This window comes from Danio aesculapii, chromosome 1, assembly GCF_903798145.1.
Source record: "Danio aesculapii chromosome 1, fDanAes4.1, whole genome shotgun sequence".
NCBI lineage: Eukaryota > Metazoa > Chordata > Actinopteri > Cypriniformes > Danionidae > Danio > Danio aesculapii.
In genome coordinates this window covers 49,081,155-49,101,145 of record NC_079435.1, presented here as the reverse complement: position 1 = coordinate 49,101,145, position 19,991 = coordinate 49,081,155, and the positions used below count along the sequence as shown (strand labels likewise).

Genomic DNA, 19,991 nt, shown 5'->3' with positions numbered 1-19,991 from the left:
CTTAAACCAACGTCATATTGGCATCAAATACTGACATTTGTTCATCAGGTATGGCAACCAAAATCCAACGTCTGATAGACGTCATAGTGGTAACGTCCACACGTCAAGCTTTAAAGAGCCCATATTATGTGTTTTTGAAAATGCCCTTCCATGTAGTGTGTCACACAGCTCTAAGTGAAGTGAAATATCCAGCTAAGGCTTAAATCTGTAAGTGTACAGTGTTTAAAACTATTGATTCATCTATAAAAGAGTCGACTCATAGTGCTTCAAACGAGTCGTCTTGATAACGAGTCATTAGGTGTTTCGTGATTACGCAGCTACGAAACACAAGTAGTTGCATGCGCAAGCCCGGGAGATTTGAAACCTGCGGCCCCGCCCACTAACAGAAAAAAATTGGGGTTGTAATCGCGGATGTAACTGAGGACGCGGAGGGTGCGGGAGGTGTCGCCGCCGCGCCGTCTCTATTGTGGACCCGCCGGCCCTGTGTGTGTGTGCGTTTGTGTGTGTGAAAAGAGCAAGTAGACTGCTAGATCTCCTCGCCAGTTCTTGGACTTTTTGCTTGATAAAATAGTTAGTCGTCAGTATTTTCTAGTACATCGTCTGTATTTACATTCACCCACTGGCAGCCAAAATCCACTATGAAGCAGGTGTGCACTGTGACTACTTTTATATTGTAGATTAGCTGCTGGGCATTTCACTCTGTCTCGCCCTGAAGCCTGTCAGTGTCCTCGACCAATCGCAGCAGGCTGTCATCGGTCCAATCAGCGCATATTAGCTTCGCGCTGAGGAGGGGTTTGGGTACAAATGAATCGCTGAACGATTCATATGGGAGTCGCTGGGATAATTAGGTAAAAATAAATGCAGATTATAAGACCATCAAAGTGTTTTTTGACCTTGCATGCATATTAGACTGTTGTTGGAGACCCTTACAACCTAAATATGACCCTATTTCATGTATAATATGGGCTCTTTAACATCATTAGACGTTGATATTTGGTTGGTTTTAGGTTGGATGTTGGACACTGACATCTGTCTGACATTGAGTTCTGACGTCAACCCGATTTTCATTTTCAAATAAAATTCAACGTCCCCATTGACGTTGGGGTACAAAGTCAATCTGACGTCTTATTGACGTCCTGTGCCTGCTGGGTGAGGTAAGATAAGAAAATGAGTATTGGTCTTACTGGACTGTGAGTAGTGAATCCCGTCTCTTGTGATTTGCAAGTTTCCAAGTGTTTTGTGCGGATCACCTGATGTTTGCTAACTTTGTACTCAACTAAACATTTCCCCGAAGCATCAGCCTGCAGATTACAAAGGAAGTATTTATTGTACAGTAGTTAAAACACAAAGAGGAGAATGTTAATTGCCGGTCTTTACCTCTGACATCTTTCCGGACTTAAGCTGCATCATTAGCATACTGGCCACACCCCTCTTCAGGTTTTTGACAGTAGCAGGCTCCGCCTTTTGGGCATAGAGGCTTCTGATCTATATGAGCAAGCAAAATAACACAAAAGTTAAATTACTATGGAAAGCATTTAAAGTTACAAACTAAACTGATATAAAAACAGTTTCATACCTTGCCCATCTTCCACAGCACCAAGAAGGGCCTCTGAAGTGCCTCAAGTCTGACTTTCCCCAGAATGCTTTCGGCTGAGCTGCCGTGGAAGATGTTGTTTTTGCGGGAGTGCTTTCCAGCACTTTCAACTTGAACATTTGAAATCTGAGAACAGGACAGGAGGATGTGATTTACACCAGAGATATTTTATTTACTAAAACTAAAACCATTAAAAAAGAAAAAATGGTAACACTTTATTTTGATAGTCCTTTTGAGTATTACTAGACTTTCTGCTTAATATCTGTTGATATGCTCCTTCAACAGACATTTAACTGACTATAAGAAACTTTGCAAGTACATGTCAACTTACACTAACTCTAACCCCAATCCTAACCCCAACCTAACAGTCTATTTATAATCTAGTGAGAATTAGTTGGAATCAGATGCACTGTAACTTAAATTCAATAAACGGACCATCAAAATAAAGTGTGACCCAAAAAGGTTGTTACTTGAAATATAACATTTTTAAAAAGTACAAAAATAGCTAAATAAAAAAAAACTAAAGAGTTAAACCTAATGACAAACTCTATTGACAAACTAATACTAATGACAAAAACACAAAATGAATAGTATGTCAATGATAATTATTTGCACACTAGACTGTAAAAATGTTGGATTCCACATAATCGATTTGTGCTGAGACAACATGAAGGAATTAAATTAACATTAGTTTTTACAAATTTAAGTGGATTGAACAGAAAACAATGAAGCTGTCCACCCAAAAAAACTCAAGAATTGTGTTGTTTCAGCTTATTTTATATATGTAGTGTGAAAAAACAGCAAACGTCATTTTTTGACTGCAGGTTTACTTAATAAGAACTGTAGCATACTTTTTAAAATGCAGCGCTTATTACAGAAATAATATATTTTAAAAACAATGTATTTAAATATGTGTATTTCCACATTTAATAAAGTTACAGTTTAATATATTTGAAATGCATTGTTTTTAAATGTAATGATCAAAAACACACCACAATTTAAATGCTCAAGTACTTTACATGTGCTTTGAAATGTTACAAAATATATATTTCAAAAAATCTAACAAAATATATCATTACGTTTTTTTTTTGAATATTTTAATTTCAAAATCTCCAAACTCATTATTTAGTAATTATGTGTTTTCTTTTTTCAGTTTTATTTAGCTACAAGATTTTACGGCACAACAAACGATTAAAACATAATTTAAAATATTCTTTGAAAATGGTCAGTTTGTGAAGTAAATGTTTTACGTTAAAGTGTCTTATACATGCTCTAGGCAATATCTGAAAAAGCTTTTGACCACAGTGTCGGACCGAGACACAGCAGAGACCAATCAGCAGTAAGGGGCGTGTCTTGTAACTCTAGTTGAGATACACCAACACAATTTCATGGCAATCCGTAACTTTTTGATCTAGTGGTTAATTCATATGAATTCGAATGATCTCATTAATACAATTTAGTACGATTTGCTCATCCCCCAATGACGATTGGGTTTAGGGGTGGGGTTGGGTGCCACACCTCCTTTTTAAAATCGTACATTTTTATATGACTGAACTCGTTCAAATATGTACAAATTAATTACTAAACTGACAAAACATAAAATAGTTACCCGTGAGATCAGGCTGGATGAACAGTTGAAGTCAAAATTATTAGCATTCCTGAATTATTAGCCCCTCGTATATTTTTTATACCAATTATTGTTTAAGGGACGAAATATTTTCAATGCATATCTAATCATAATAGTTTTAATAACTCATTTTTAATAACTGATTTATTTTAATCTGCCATGATGACTGTAAATTATATTTTTCAAGATATTAGTATTCAGCTTAAAGTGACATTTAAAGGGTTAATTAGGGTAACTAAGCAGGTTAGGCTAATTAGGCAAGTTATTGTATAATGATGGTTTGTTCTGTAGTCTATCGAAAAAAATATATAGCTAACGGAGGCTAATAATTTTGACCTTAAAATAGTTTTTTTTAAAAATGTAAACTGCTTTTATTCTAACCGCAATAAAACAAATAAGACTTTCTCCAGAAGAAAAAATATTATAGGAAATACTGTGAAAAATGTCTTGCTCTGTTAAACATCATTTAGGGAAATATTTGAAAAAGAAAAAACTAATAATAAGTCTAATAGTTTGACGTCAGCTGTAAATAAGAGGCAAGGTCTTGTTGGGTGATGGGTGTGTTTATTTTGGTGCATTCAAATATCAACATTGTTTGGCAAAATTGACCTAAGGCACCTTTGAGTGTGTAAAGTGGCCTTTTTTGTGTCTCTAGCTCTTGTCCCCTTACCTGTACTTGCAGCAGCTGCTCGTCCTGGATCTCTGGGTTCCTCCAGGCCAGGTTGATGTCCACATCACTGCTAATCCTGAATCCAGCATTGCCTCCAGGCGATCCCGTCGGCCGGTTCAGCCCGACCTCAGTGCTGTAGCTGTATCTGTAGAGTTTGCCGTTATCCAGCCGAGGTCCAGCACCTGAAAAAACACACAAATGTCATGCTGTGACGCTTTCTGGATCTTCTGATCTCAGGTCAGTGGCATGTAAGACACAGCTGGACTACAGCAAGAGAGGAATGTGAGGGAAGACAGACAGGAAACATCTCAAAGCACAGACTTTAACCCTAAATTCAATCCTCTCTCTGTTTTAATCCACAGGGTTTTGCATTCAAACTTGTATAATTTGGTCAAGAGAAGCAGCAAGGCAATTCAGAGTAAGTCCGCAGCCTTTCACAGAAGTTAAAACAGAAGGGAAAAGAATGTTGTCCTATCTGTAATTGTAGGTGGGTCTCAGATAACGGTGTACTATGAGCTATTAATCCTCAGTTATCTGTAATCATCGTATATACATGGATCATATTCTTTAGCTTCTCATGATGAAACTTAACCTTGAGTCTTAAAAGATTCAGACTATAGAATCTGTGATGTATTTGAAGTAACATTTGTGGGACTCAAGGTCATTTGGGAGTTAAAAACTAAATAAATCTGTTTAAAATTGTCACAATACACATTGCAATTTAGTGCTTCATTACTCTTTGAAAGTATGACGTATATATAAGGATATATTTGTTTGAATCAAATTTAATTGTAAGTTTGAATAAATCAGTCTAAAATGTTGGCCACAATATACACATTGTGATATTAATGCTATATTTAGTGTAATAATGTTTTAAATAGAGTGACATATTTAGGGTATAGTTTGTGCAAATCAATGCAATTTGTGAGTTTAGGGGCAAAACACTGAATAAATCTGTCTTAAAGGGTGCCATAATACATTTTGATAATTGAATGTTTAATTTTGTCTTAACTTTTTGTCTAAATTACATATTCAAAGTGAAGATTGTGTAAATCAACGCAGTTTGTGAGTTTAGGAACGAAATATACTGAATAAATGAGTATAAGAGGAAAATATAACATGTGATTTAATGCTTTGTCTACATATTTCTAAATATTTGGGTTTTACCATTGTTGAGGCAATATGGGGTTTTAGGAATTTTTAGATTAATCAAATTTGTGTTCTTAGGAGAAAAAACACTAAATAGATATGTATTAAAATTGTAATAATACAAATTGCAGTTTAATGGCCTGTATGTTTGTTTAAATATGTGGTTTTAAGCTTATCAAATGGTCATAAAATTATCTCTTTAAAATGAGATCACTTTGTTCGTTGACAGCACAGTTCACTCCTGTCCTAAAAACACTGACGTGTCACATTCTGATTGCATCACAACTTCTGATACAGAGACTATGCCCTGATTTTACCTCTTAAAACAAATAAATGCTTTTAAATCTACGTTTTATTTTAAATATTTTGCATAAATTTTAACAACAAGATACATACAAAAAATTAAAAAAGATTACAGCAATCATACTGATAATGATTAAATGATGAGCACACATGATAAATCTGGGCACAGAATGAATGAAAGGTGTGACTAACCTCATGATTATTAAATGCTCCCAAAAAAAAAAATCATATCCTGTATAAGTACTCACCCTTGAACTAATGAAACAATAACAACAAATTAAATATCAGTTTTTATAAAAATATATATTAGAACAGGGGTTTAAGCAAGCAACATGAAAGGTGTGACTAACTTCATGATTACTAAATGCTCTCCAGAAAATAATATCCTGTATAACCGTTCTTTCTCATGTACTCACCCTTAAACTAATGTAACAATAAATTAAATCTCAGTTTTGAAAACAAGAACAGAGATTTAAACAAGCAGCAATCATAAATAGTCTGAAATAAACTCAAAGGGATATTTTCGAATCTTCAGACTTCCTTTAATTGACTCACCAAGAGCTGAGGTGCAGAGGACGGCGGTGACGCACAGCAGAAGTCCGGCAACCGGCATCATGTTTGGGGTCTGCGGGTCAGAGAGATGAAGGCTACCTGATCCCTCAGCTCTCTCACTCACTCTCTCTCTCTGTTTATCAGGATTCAAGGGCAGACTCCAAACTCCACGCTCCGGTACTAAGTGCGAGATAACGGCTAATAATTAACCGGCAGAGTTTGTGAGATTTGGTGAATGAACGGCTGTGGTTTTTGTGCGGCCGCGGCGGCGCGCATCAATCAGCGCTCACTGAAGGCGCGCGCATCGTTTCTCTCTCTTCACGATGATCAAACGCTAATGACAGGATTAGGTCGTTGATTCGGTTTTGCTCGAACCCACGATAATTTCATTATGCCATTTAATGCTTTATGGTATTAGTATTTATAAATAAGGATGTTCAAGCTCAAGTGGAGTTATTTTGAAAGGCCGTATTTTTAAAGCACGTCAAATGAAGTCTTTCGATACGCGTGAAAAAACCGTTTATATACCATTTCAGTGTGGTCATGCCATTGGCCCATGAACATTTCCTGCTTATCAAACTATTTTATAACTATAACAAGAGGCAATTCAATCATAACTTAATGTTAAAACCGCTATCATACAATTATTTATCAATATGTGGCCCTTTTTTGTATTCTCGGAAGCTAGAAATTAAAAATGTAAAACACGAATTAAGCCTGGACCATTGTTTTCGTTTACCTCCCTCAAAATTGTCTATAGATTTACTACTAAATGTATTTTAAAGTTTCCAAATACTTTTAATGTTACAATGTTTTAGTATTTATATTAAAATAATCAGCCAAACTACAGGGCTACACGGTGGCTCAGTGTTTCCTCACATAAGAAGGTGACTGGTTCGAGTCCCGGCTGGGTCAGTTGGCATTTCTGTGTGGAGTTTACATGTTCTCCCCATGTTCGCTTGGGTTTGGCCTTAGTGAATGTGTGTGAATGAGTGTGTATAAGTGTTTCCCAGTACTGGGTTGCAACATAAGTTGGTGAACGAATAAAGGGACTAAGCTGAGGGAGAATGAATAATTAGCCAAACTACTCTAGAATTTCTTTTCTTTTTTTATTTGATCAATTTGGTTGTTTCTTTCGTACATTCAAATATAATAATATGTATCATTAAATTAACATAATATAACACTATATATTGTATAAGGCTATATTATACGCAAGGATGTCTATGGTTAAATCTGAAATTGAAGAGTCCAGATACAAAAACCTCAGTGCCATCTGAAATTTTCTCAGGCTTTATGTCTTGATTCAGTAATTTCACTTTTAAGGCAAAGAACAGGTTATTTTCATCAACTTTAACATGAAATAACTGAATATAAACATTAAGAGGCAGAGAAAAATTCTCATTGCAGAGGAAAATTCTAGAACTCTTTAATTACTAACTAAATTTTAAATTCTGAACTAAATAATATTAATAATTCCTTAAATTTATATAGCACTTTTCTAGACACTCAAAGCGATTTACACATTAGGGAAAATCTCCTCATCCACCACCATTGTGTGGCATCCACCTTGATGATGCGACGGCAGCCATATTGCGCCAGACCACACACCAGCTGATTGGTGGAGAGAAGACAGAGCGATGAAGTCAATTATGATATGGGGATGGTTAGGAGGCCATAATAGACAGAGGCCAGTGGGCAAATTTGGCCAGGATGCCGGGGTTAAACGTGTAAATAAATCGGGGTTAATGTTGTCCCAACACAAATCGATTTAGTGAAGCCAAGCATTTTAAATTCAATAATATTTTACATTCTTATTTCATTTTATTTTATTTTGACAATTTTTATTTAAGACTTAGTGTAACAATGATATTTTATTTATTAGTTAACTATTATAACCCTCTAGAACAATATTTTTAGAAAGTGAGAATCAAGAGTGAGACTTGTATTTAGGCAGCCAGTCATAAACTGGGTAATGCTGGGTAATGCATTATGTGGATGATGTGGTCGATGATCTTTGATGCATGATATAATTGCACGTGTGAGTAACCATTTATACATAGTGATATGCACCTGTAAGTGAGTAATTTTCATTTTACTGCACGACCTTTCACCTGCACTGTATATCTGTACTATCAGATCTCAGCAAAGCCATCATATTTCATTTTATGCCATCAAAGCATTGGAACTCCTGGTCCAGTTTCATGTTGAAGATCTTCAGGACAAACACTGAGACTGGTGTGGGAAAGAGAGAAGGAGCTTTTGATTGAATCAGCAGTGATTATGCCATGATGCTGATTATCTTTGATTTATTTTTTCCTGAAAAGAAACCACTCATCAGATTAGCACTGAGTAATATCCCATCATTTGGATTATGGATTAGTTCACTGAACTACTGTATAATCAGCATTTAAGGATGTTTTACACTATGCCTATGGTGCCAAATGGGCTCTATTGGGATTTTCACGCACAACCATTTCTAAGGTTTACATAGAATGGTGAAAAAGAGAAATGTTGAGGGAAATGGGTAAAATGTCCTGTTGAAGCCAAACAAGGTCTACAGAAGTCTCTGAACCCACAAAACATCCAGCCTTGAAGCAGACGAGGTACAGCAGCAGTAGAAGAAAACAGCTGAGAACAAAAATCTGAGAACTTTGAGTATTGTTTTTCTAGACATTTTACAAATTTGGGTGGGGGAGGTGGAACTTATCTTAATATTTGGATGAGGATGTTACAATTTGGCACACTTTGATACCAACAGAACATGTTTAAACACCTCATCCTACCGAGTAATGATGCTGATCATGTCCATCTCTTCATGAACCCAGTACATCCAGCTGAATAATGTATAATGTGACAGTACAATTCATGTTTCTCAATACCAATAATGCAGAGACAGACTCACTTTCTAAGAGGGACCGGTCTTGTCAACTTACCCCGGAAGAACAAATCCAGAGGAGTGCTAGAACACAGAACGCATCCTCTGAGAAATGTTCCTGTTGGACACATTGCCTTAACAAATTCAACAGAAAATCATTCATACATAGATTTATTGTTTGTTTGCTTTATTCTTGTCCATATAAATATCTTATCCCATCTCATTGTTATCCACTTTTCCGGGGCCGAGTTGCAGGGCAGCAGTCTTAGGAGAGAACCTCAGATTTCCTCCTCCCCTCACACTTCCTCCAGCTCCTTAGAGAGGATCCCGAGGCGTTGCCAGGCCAGCCGAGAGACATAGTTCCTTCAGCGTGTCCTGGGTCTTCCCAGAGGTCTCCTCCCGGTGGGACATGCCTGGAACACCTCCCTAGGTAGGCGTCCAGGAGGCATCCTAAACAGATGCCCGAGCCACCTCAGCTGACTTCTTTCTATGTGGAGGAGCAGCAGCTCTACTCCGAGCTCTTCCTGGGTGACAGAACTCCTCACCATATCTATAAGGATGCGCCCTGCCACCCTGCAAAGGAAACTCATTTCGGCTGCTTGTATTCGAGATCTTGTCCTTTCGTTCACGACCCAAAGCTCATGACCATTGGTGAGAGTAGGAACGTAGATTGACCGGTAAAACGAGAGCTTTGCTTTTCAGCTCAGCTCCTTCTTTACCACAACGGACCGATACATCGACCGCATTACTGCTCCCACTACACTGATCCGCCTGTCAATCTCACACTCCATCCTACTCTCACTTGTGAACAGAATCCCAAGATACTTGAACTCCTCCACCAGGGGTAAAGACTTTTCTCCAACCTGAAGATGGCAAACCACCTTTTTTACGGTGGAGGACCATGGCCTCAGACTTGGACTTTTCACCTTTAATGTTTAATGTTATAAGACAGTGGAGATTATAGACAGGAAAGTGTAAGAAGCAGAGATCAGCCGGGAATCGAACTCAGGTCACCATGTACACTGCAGTTTTTGAAGAAGAGGACTTGGTAAAGTGGAGAATCTCAATGGGAAATAGGATCAGCCTCTGCATAATGAGATCAGTTTAAGAAAATGTGGACTGAAAGCCCTGCAGTGACCAAACCTTTCATCAACAGAGAGAAACAAAGACTAGACTGACATCAGAAGCATGTTGCGTGGATAGAGAACTGGACCAAAATTCTCTTTCATAATGAAAAACAGTTTCATTTATTCAGCTCTGATTGGAAACATTACGTCGATCTTCAAACTAGAGGAAGACGGGACCTGAAGTGTGTGCAGAAATCAGTAAAGGTGGAGTAATGTGTCATGGTTCGGTGGTGTTTTCCGCAGCAGGAGTTCAGTCCTTTTTTGTAGATGCATAAGAGGGTCAATTTAATGTTTAGCAGACACTCCTCTGCAACATGTTTCTTCCTTGCGTTCATCATCCAATCAGAAATAAAGGTCAAGCAGTTTCCTTGATGGCCAACCAGAGTCCTGAACTAAACCTGATTGAAAAGCTCCATAAAATCTCTGGAAAACATTATGGCAAATAAACAATACAGTCACTGAACTGTAAAAGAAACTGAAGAAGCAGCATGAGAGATTAGTGATGACCTGTCAAGTCAAAGCAAGGGCCTTTACACTTCCTGTAAATGTAAACTGATCTGTACTGTGATGACTTCATTACCACCTTTTGTCCCTCACTGTAAATCAGTAAAACACTTCTGATATGATCTAATGTAGGATTTCCCTTTTAATATTATTATTAATAATAATAATAATAATAATATAATGTCTTTTTTTCATTACAATATTTATAACTTTAAGAAAACATTTGGTCACTGTTTAGTTTCCATCAGTGTTTCTATTTCATAAATGAAGCTGTGTTGCTATTTCTTTATCTCCTGGTTTGGATTTTCAGTGTTGCACCAGAGCTTCAGAGGTTTGCCTTGCCTATTATTATAAGCATAAATCTTATAATCATTAACCGACTAATGAGGATTTTTATAGCTTTTAGGATCTCTTTAGTTTCTCTAACAATATTATAGTACTGGGGGTTAAAGCTGCAAGGTTAAAGGGATGGTCCACTACAATATCATATTTTTAACTTTAGTTGATGTGTAATGTAGCTGTGTGAACAAAAACAACATCTCTGTAAGATGCTCAAAGTTCAATGCAAAGGGAGACATTGGCTTTTACAGAGTTAGTTAGCAAAGCCTACAGTGAACGAAGTTTGGGGACTACAAATAAATATATCTGGGCTAGTGAGCTCACAAACGCACACACACCCTGCGCAGTGAAGGGGCATGGCCAGGGGGGCTCTGCTATGTTATAGCAGAGAAAGCCAAAATGCCACCCAAACGCTGCTATTTCCACAGAGCTTCTTCTGTTTCTGTATTTGGGCTTCCAAAGGACACGACACAAAGAGACATGTGCTTACAATTTCATTTTAATTATGTTCCAGAGAATTATAAAAAATATATAGCTAGCATTTGACAAAGGAGAGCTTCCAGAATCTCTCCCAGTTCAATGCTGCATTCGGCTAAAACTCCTCTAACAGACAAAGCTGTGGATTGTGAGCCACAACCTGTATTTTTAATTGTTAAAATTGATCTATTACATCCAGTGTCTAGCGTTAACGGTATGCTGTAGTGAGGAATTAAACGAGGATGTAAATGATGGAAAATTATGTTTGCCACCGCTAACAGTTCAGCTACAAATTCATATTTATAACTCAAACCGCTGTAAACACCCACGATCTTCAGCAGCGTCATTTTCATGTTAGCTAGCTGTATAAGTAAGATATATGAAATAATTACGTGGTTTTTCTCTATGTGAAGCATGAGCAGCACACATTGTTTTGCATCTTATAAACACAACCAAGCCTTAATAATTCACTGTGGTGCACCCCGTTAAAGAATAATTTTGTTCCTCAAAGTTCCTCAAAGAACCTTTCAGTGAACACCTCAAATCATTTTTTAGTGTGAAGAAACTTTTTTAATAATCTAAACAGTTTTACAGTACTAATAACGTTATGTTAATGGTTCAGGGTGAAACCAGTAATGTCAATGAAGGCCTTTTTAAAGAATGCATCAAACTAATGGATCGCACAACATTATTAAGTGGTCTATTGGTTGGATACACTCTTTTAAAAAGCCCTTGATTATCATTACTGATTTCACCAAACACCTTTAAAATAAAATTCTTAGTAGTGGAATGAAAGTTGTTTAGACTATTAAACTTAAAGCAGTTTACACTATTGTAACTTAAATATACATGCAGTTTTAGGTAGCCCATCATTGACACCATTTGTACCTTTCTTCTGCAAGTATGCAAAGTAAATATATTCATTATATCTACCTGTACTGACCCGCTTCGGCCTGTGGATGGAGACAATCTTCTTTTTGCAGTTTGTAATAGAACTGATTTGTGTAACCAGTATGATCAGTAATATCAAATTCTGTATTGCACTATATAACTGCAAAATTAGCTTAATCTTGACACTTCCGACTCTGAGTACCTTTAAACATCTTCTGTATAACGTATTAAAGTATATCTGTAATTGTTTTTAATTAAAACAATTAATTAACAATTAATTAATTTTGTGGTAATGTTTTCTGTGATATATATATTTTTTGCATGTGTGTGAAACTTTATGTGCTGCTGTCTTGACCAGGTCTCACTGGAAGAAGAGGTAGTACTGTCTCAATGTGATCTGGCTAAATAAAGGAAATAATAATAACAACTAGAATTGTACATTTACTAAAGAAAATGTGAGTGGGGTTTGCCGTGGCAGTTCTCTGGGGTAAAAAGCATTACGTACTGGCCAAAAGCAATGGAGTGCTAATAAATTGCCAAATATGTGTTTATGTACTTGCTAGGGTATTTGAAATGGTTGCAAGGTTGTGGTAATGCAGTTTAATGGGTGAAAACAAATTAGATTTTATCAGCCTAATTGAAAACAACCCAAACCCTGTCTTTCTATGGTGTTCATGTGCTGACATGAGGCTTGTGAATGTTGTTATATGGTTGTCGGGGTGCTATAAGTGGTTGCTAGGGAGCGTGTACAAATATCACTACTTAGCACTAACCGGCTTGATAGGCAGAGTAACACGAGCCCACCCCAAGCTTCTACGACTCTCTAATCTAGATATCAATATCTAGATATCAGCCATTTTGTGCCAACGTTTAATCTATGGGGATTTTCGCATGTCGGCCATTTTGTGCCATTTTGGTTATATAATGTTAAAACAATTTTAAAAACATGCTAATTGTTAACAAGCTAATCGAGTTAGCATGGTGCAAATCGTGTTAACATCATGTTAACAACATGTTAATCGATTTGCTAGCATAATGCTACTATGATTAGCATGTAGATAGCATGATTACTAATTGTGTTAGCATCATGCTAACAACATGCTTATCGAGTTTCTAGCATGATGCTAACATGATTAACATGAAATTCACACTTGTCAAAGTTCATCCCCATGTTATGTCAGTGGGGACCACTTATAAAAGTCATAGCTACATACCCCTAATAAAACCACACAGTTTGACGCCACTTTCGAGGGTCTGGGGCGAAAACTGGGGGACTAGTTGTGTGCCCAAAAAAACGCAGGGAAGAAAAAGAAGGAAGAAGAATAGTAAGTATGGAGAATAACAATAGTGGATTTGCCTAAAGACAAACCCCACTAATAATGTTGATTAACTAAAAATAACACAAAAAAACTCTCAATTTAAACTAAAAATAAAAAAGGAATTTCAAGAAATGTCTTCAGAAATATTTGTGTTCATATTGTATTATTTATATAGTTTATCTCAGAAATCATTTCGTTTCGTAAGAAATAATATTAGATCATTGAGTCCACATGACGGTTTTAACATTCAGTTCAATTCAGTTTACAGGGAAGCAGAACTCACATGTTCCTGTGTTAAACAGCCTTATCTTTACGTGTGTGTGTTCAGGTGTGTGAAATCTCACACTCCTTTGGTGTCATATAAAGTCATGTGAGTCTGTAGGGCTCATTCTGTGTCAACATGTCTACTGGACTGCTTGTGTTCGGCCTGTTTCTTCTGCTCAGTTCAGGTAGAGTCAACAGAAGTGTTCGTTTACATCGATCATTCGTGTATTTGTCCTCAAACAGCGGATTCTCTAGATCAGATTTAAAGCCTTGGGTGTGTCAAACAGGAATGAGACTCTCTTTGTTCTGGATTCTGCTCAGCTTCCAGAAACTGATAAAACAGGTTTAACTTCTCCATCATTTTCTCGGAAAATTCTAAGAAATGTTCATTTTTGTTTCAGGAGCATCTGGGTCATCCCGAAAGGTATGGAGGAATTTTTGTGTTTGTCAGTGATTGATTAACTAGTGCTTGTTTGTTTGTTATGTTTGTGTGCGTACATTCATGTGTTCAGGTGTTGGAAATCCCACAGATATATATATATATATATATATATATATATATATATATATATATATATATATATATATATATATATATATATATATATATAATTATTAGCTATCCTTTTATTTCTTTCTTTCTTTCTTTTTCTTTTTCAAATATTTCTCAAATGATGTTTAACAGAGCAAGGAAATTTTCACAGTATTTCCTATAATGTTTTCTTCTGGAGAAAGTCTTATTTGTTTTATTTCGGCTAGAATAAAAACAGTTTTAATAAAAAAAAACATTATTAGGTCAATATTATAAGCCCCTTTAAGCTATATATCTTTTTCGATTGTTTACAGAACAAACTGTCATTATACAATGATTTGGCCAGCAGCTAGCTCTCTGCAGCTTTCACATTCAGTTTGCCCACTGAAGCTAAGCTAGGTTGCAGCTGGAAGTGGTGTTAGTGAGGCCAGCAGGGGGTGCTGTGGTCTGTGTGGGTCCTATCGTCCCAGTATAGTGAAGGGGACTCTATACTAGAGGTCTGCATTTCGGTGGGAGCCGCAGGATACGACCAGGGAATAAATTTCAGAATAATGCACGGTAGTGCTCAGTAACTTTGGTGTAATTTGAATGGGAGAGGGCGGTCTAAAAATATAGCGTTCCCGAGAGAGAGAGAGCGAGCAAGTGAGAGACAAAGAGAGCATGCGCATCCACTGTAATGCTGTGTGTGTGTGTGTGTGTGTGTGTGTGTGTGTGTGTGTGTGTGTGTGAGAATGAAAGAGCGCGCACATCCACCATGGTGCTGTGTGCCGCTTGCTAGGCTGTCTGGACTCTAGCATCCAGCTGGGTGTTTTTTGGGAGACATATTTAATCGCTATACATTTTACATTCTTCCTAGGCCCAATATGTACCTGCTATGTGTATCGAAATAATGCTGATATGATATATGAAACCCAATCGGTAGTTGGCAGATATATTGAGTGGAAATGTTTGTAAATCTAACCAGCCACAAACCTCACCGCACGTCACGCGGCACTCATGTCTCATCATCACAAAGGGGCAAACCAAACTAACATTTAGCCTACAATCCTCGCACAACCTACACGTTTATGTCATCTCTCTCTTCTGGTAGTGCCAAATTTTAATGTGAGATTTTGGAAACAAGATCTAAATTTAGCGGAACGGTCAGGTTGGTAGAAAACAGGGTGGGTCAGGCAGCGGGTGAACAGAGGCTGAATATACAGCGGGAGTGGTTGGGTGCGGAATAAAACTTGGCAGGAGTGGAACTAGAAATTTAGTCTCGCGCAGATCTCTACTCTATACTGCTCAGTGAGCGCCATCTGTGGTCGTTAAAAATCCCAGGATGTTCTTCGAAAAAGAGTAGGGGTTTAACCCTGGCATCCTGGCCAAATTTGAATGGATGACTTATTAAATGATTTGCCTAATTACACTTAACTGCCTAATAAACCTGATTAAGCTTGTTAAGCCTTTAAATGGCACTTTAAGCTGAATACTATCTTGAACAATATATAAATATTTCCCTAATGATGTTTAACAGAGCAAGGAATTTTTTCACAGGATGCCCTATAATATATTTTCTTTTGTGTGTTTATTTTTGATGACTGTATGCTGTATTCACAGTCTTCTTATTTTTTTACTAGTACTCATTGTGTGAATATGTGTATGTGTTTTGTAGCCGGCGTGTGCTGGAATGCCTGAGATTTTGGCGTGTCCTATGAATCTCGCTCCTGTTTGTGGCAGTGACGGAAACACTTACAGCAATGAGTGCTTGCTGTGTGTGGAAAGACTGTAGGTCACCTACACTGGATATATGTGCATATATGTCTATACCAGGGGTGTCCAAACTCGGTCCTGATGAGTTTAGCTCCATCTTGCCTCAACACACCTGCAAGGCTGTTTTTAGAAAGCCTAGTAAGAGCTTGATTAGCTAGCCCAGGTGTGTCTGATTGGAGTTGGAACTAAACTTTGCAGGACACCGGCCCTCCAGAGTTTGGGCACCCCTGGTCTTTATATGAAATAATAGCATTTTTGTGTCTGTTTCAGGAAAACCAAATCAGACATTTTAATTGCAAAAGATGGGGACTGCTGAGCTGCTGAGGGACTCTCAAGACCATGAAGATTTATGGCTATTAAAGTATCTGAAATGAAACATCATTATTTTGTTTGTTATTTTCTGTCCCAATGGCCTTGAAGGGATAGTTCACCCAAAAATTAAAATGTACTCTCTCTTATGTAGTTCCACACCTGTATGAGTTTCTTTCTTCTGTTGAACACTAAAGAAGATGTTTTGGCGAATGCTGAAAACCTAACCATTGACTTCTATTGTAGGAAAGATACTATGGAAGTCCTGAAAACCTGTAACCATTGACTTCTATTGTAGGAAAGATACTATGGAAGTCCTGAAAACCTGTAACCAATGACTTCTATTGTAGGAAAAAATACTATAAAGTCAATGGTTACAGGTTTCTGACGTTCTTCAAAATATCTGCTTATGTGATCAACAGAAGTAAGAAACTGTAACCATTTACTTCTATTGTAGGAAAAAATACTACAGAAGCCCTGTAAACCTGTAACTATTGACTTCCATTGTAGGAAAAAATACTATGGAAGTCAATGGTTACAGGTTTTTGACATTCTTCAAAATATCTGCTTTTGTGATCCACAGAAGAACTGTAACCATTGACTTCTATTGTAGGAAAAAAATACTATGGAAGTCAATGGTTACAGGTTTTTGACATTCTTCAAAAATACTGCTTTTAAGGTCAACAGAGGAACTGTAATCATTGATTTCTATTGTAGGAAAAAAATACTATGGAAGTCCTGAAAACCTGAAATCATTGACTTCCATTGTAGGAAAAAGTACTATGAAAGTCAATGGTTACAGGTTTCTGACGTTCTTCAAAATATCTGCTTTTGTGTTCAACAGAAGATAGAAGCTCATAAAGGTTTGAAACAAGTAAATAGTGAGTAAACAATGACACAATTTTCTGCTTTGGGTGAACTATTCCTTTTAACATAGGGTTATTTTAGTATTAATTAGTATCAATGTATTTTTTTTGTTTATAATATATATTTTTTATATTTTATCTGTAGTTTTTAGTTATTTTAAATTACCTTTTTGTTTTTTAGTTTACAATAATGACCCTGATCACTGCAAAACCATATAATGTTAAGATATATCACATTAAAATACACACAATTGTAAGACTACTATTTTACACAACAAAATTGTTTTTCAGAATTAAATAATTAGTCAAGCTTTTTTCATAAAAACCATAAATGTTCCAATGTGAAAAGTAAAATTGTCAAGAGGAAAAAATCATGAGAGGATAGTTAGCTGTGCAAAACAACCCTTTCGATAAAATGAACTTTAGTGTAAAGATGGTTTCTATTTACTTTGACTGGTTGAGAATTTAAATATTTTGCCAGCATCTTACCTCATTACCTCATTTCCCTGTGTTTATTCACATTATTTACTCAACAGGGAAAAAAGAGAGGCCAATATTGTACTTTGATGTACGATATGATATGATAACCAGAGTGAACTAGTAAACTTCTATATTTTTAGAAAGCTATTCAGCATAAGATTCAGTCATTATAAAGTTTTCCTCAAATGAAGCCCTATCTCTTACCGAAAGTTCACTGACCGGCCTAATTCTGACAAAACCCAGCACAAGACCAGAAACTACTTCTGTTTACAAAATGTCATATTTTTAGCACTAGAAGCTTACTTTTTAAAATGTATAAGACCAAAACAGTTTGGGTCTGATGGGACACTGGATATGCCATCAGAATTGTCTTTATTGTGTTCATTTTTTGTTATTTTACTTTTGGAACAAAATTTCCTAATAATTTACTCATCGAAGAGGTTAATTTATCTCAAAAGACATTAGAAATTAAGCAAAAAATGTCACTGTTTTTCTCCATATAGTAGGCTTGACCATATAGTAGTCATTTTCATAATATAAATGACCATTTATGCTTTAAAACCACAAAAAAACTAGTCTTGCAATGATTAAAAGTATATAAATGACATTGGAGTAAGTAATCAGAAAATGTTCATTCTGGAAGAGAACTAATCTTTTTAACAATCAGTTTTATTAGTGGTGAAGACATAATTTGTAAGAGACAAGCTGTATAGACATTTTAAGAAAAAGAAAAACTGACATGTTGAGAAAATGTTAATGTGTAGTTAATGGCTGAGCTCTAGAAAACCAGTAGTGAGCTGCTTTGACAGTTACAAATTTGAAAAACAAAAAGGCGGGAAAACGCCACTCACACAAAGAATTAGTTCAGCATAAAAGGATGATAGGGTAATAAAAAGAACCATGGGTGAAATATATTTTTGTATAAATATCTAAAAAAATAACTAAAATATATTTTTTATTTTTTTAAATCAATATTTTTATTCAATAACAACATTTTATGAGCACATAGGACTCTAATATCTTCCCATTTCAAATGCTTGCCTTTTCAAAGAAAAAGAATATTTTGTTTCATGTTAAGAAAGAAAAACTTATTGACATGTTGAGAGTGTGTTGATTGTATGTGTAGTTAATAGCTGAGCTCCAGAAAACCAGTAATGAGCTGCTTTGACAGTTACAGATTTGAAAAACAAAAAGGCGGGAAAATTGAACACCACTTACACAAAGAAGCAGTTCAGCATAAAAGGATGGCAGGGTTATAAAAATAACCGTAACCATGGGTAAAATTGATATTTTTTGTATAGATATCTAAAAAAATAACTGAAATATATATTTTAGTTTGTTTAAATCAATACTTTTATTCAATAACAATACTTCTAATACCGATATCTTCCCATTTGAAATGCTGCTTGATTTTTCATAGAAAAATATTTTTCTTTTTCATTTTAAGAAAAAGAAAAACTCAATGACATGAGAGTGTCGATTGTATGTGTGGTAAATGGCTGAGCACATGAAAAAAAACAGTAGTGAGCTGCTTTGACAGTTACAAATTTGAAAAACAAAAAGGCGGGAAAATTAAACTCCACTTACACAAAGAAGCAGTTCAGCATAAAATGATGACAGGGTTATAAAAACAACTGTAACCATGGGTGAAATAGATTTTTTTTGTATAGATATTTAAAAAAATGACCTTCATTTGTTTAAATCAATACTTTTGTTCAATAACAATATTTAGTACATACAGTAGGAGTCTAAATTACCCATAATTTCCCATGTGAAATGCTGCTAGCCTTTTTATTCTTTTTCATAGATGCATACAGTAGAGAAAAAAAAAACAGCCTGAAATAGTTCAATTTTTTATTGACATACAGCCATGATATCTGTAACAAACAATAGGTTTCACTGACCTGGGGCTTGTACCATGAAGCAGGATTAGCTGGCTAGCGAGTTAAGTTTCAGTTAGCTCCAGTCTTAGATACCATGAAGGTAGATCAGCTTAGTTCAACTGCTCCATAATACCATGACAACAAGTGAGGTTTATTAATAAACTAATTTCGAGAGGATCACGTGCTTATGATTTATCACAGCCGGTCTAGTATTAAGCTAATCAGTATCGTCCAATCATATGAGCCATAAGCTACTATAAATAACCACAGTTTTCAGTCCACCTTATCTTCGTTTGGAAGAAACCCCCCTTCCTCCCCATTCTCCTCCTTAACCTTAGATCAGGCGGCACGGAGGCCCAGTGGTTAGCACTGTTAGCCCCACAGCAAGAACACTGCCAACCCTGGTCCTGCCAGGTCGGTAGGTGTTTCTGTGAGGAGTTTGTATGTTCTCCCCGTGTCCGCGTGGGTTTTCCCC

The 19,991-nt window shown here is 36.3% G+C and overlaps 2 protein-coding genes across 2 annotated transcripts in view; one reads left to right on the top strand and one right to left on the bottom strand.

The window, feature by feature from the left end:
* mttp (microsomal triglyceride transfer protein) overlaps nt 1–6,033 on the bottom strand; it is a 24,694-nt gene extending 18,661 nt beyond the window's left edge. The window contains exons 1-5 of the mRNA XM_056461863.1: nt 5,899–6,033; nt 3,892–4,073; nt 1,577–1,720; nt 1,378–1,485; nt 1,185–1,301 (exon numbers count right to left, since the gene is read on the bottom strand). Coding sequence (XP_056317838.1) covers nt 1,185–1,301; nt 1,378–1,485; nt 1,577–1,720; nt 3,892–4,073; nt 5,899–5,959 — 612 coding nt within the window. The 5' untranslated portion in view covers nt 5,960–6,033. The remainder of the gene's footprint in view (nt 1–1,184; nt 1,302–1,377; nt 1,486–1,576; nt 1,721–3,891; nt 4,074–5,898) is intronic.
* A 7,758-nt stretch (nt 6,034–13,791) lies between these two features.
* Nucleotides 13,792–16,359, top strand: spink4 (serine peptidase inhibitor, Kazal type 4). Its single transcript, XM_056449291.1, has 4 exons — nt 13,792–13,879; nt 14,096–14,118; nt 15,881–15,993; nt 16,249–16,359. The coding sequence occupies exons 1-4, from the start codon at nt 13,831–13,833 to the stop codon at nt 16,292–16,294; spliced, it is 231 nt and encodes a 76-aa protein (XP_056305266.1). The 5' UTR covers nt 13,792–13,830; the 3' UTR covers nt 16,295–16,359.
* Nucleotides 16,360–19,991: the final 3,632 nt, after the last annotated feature.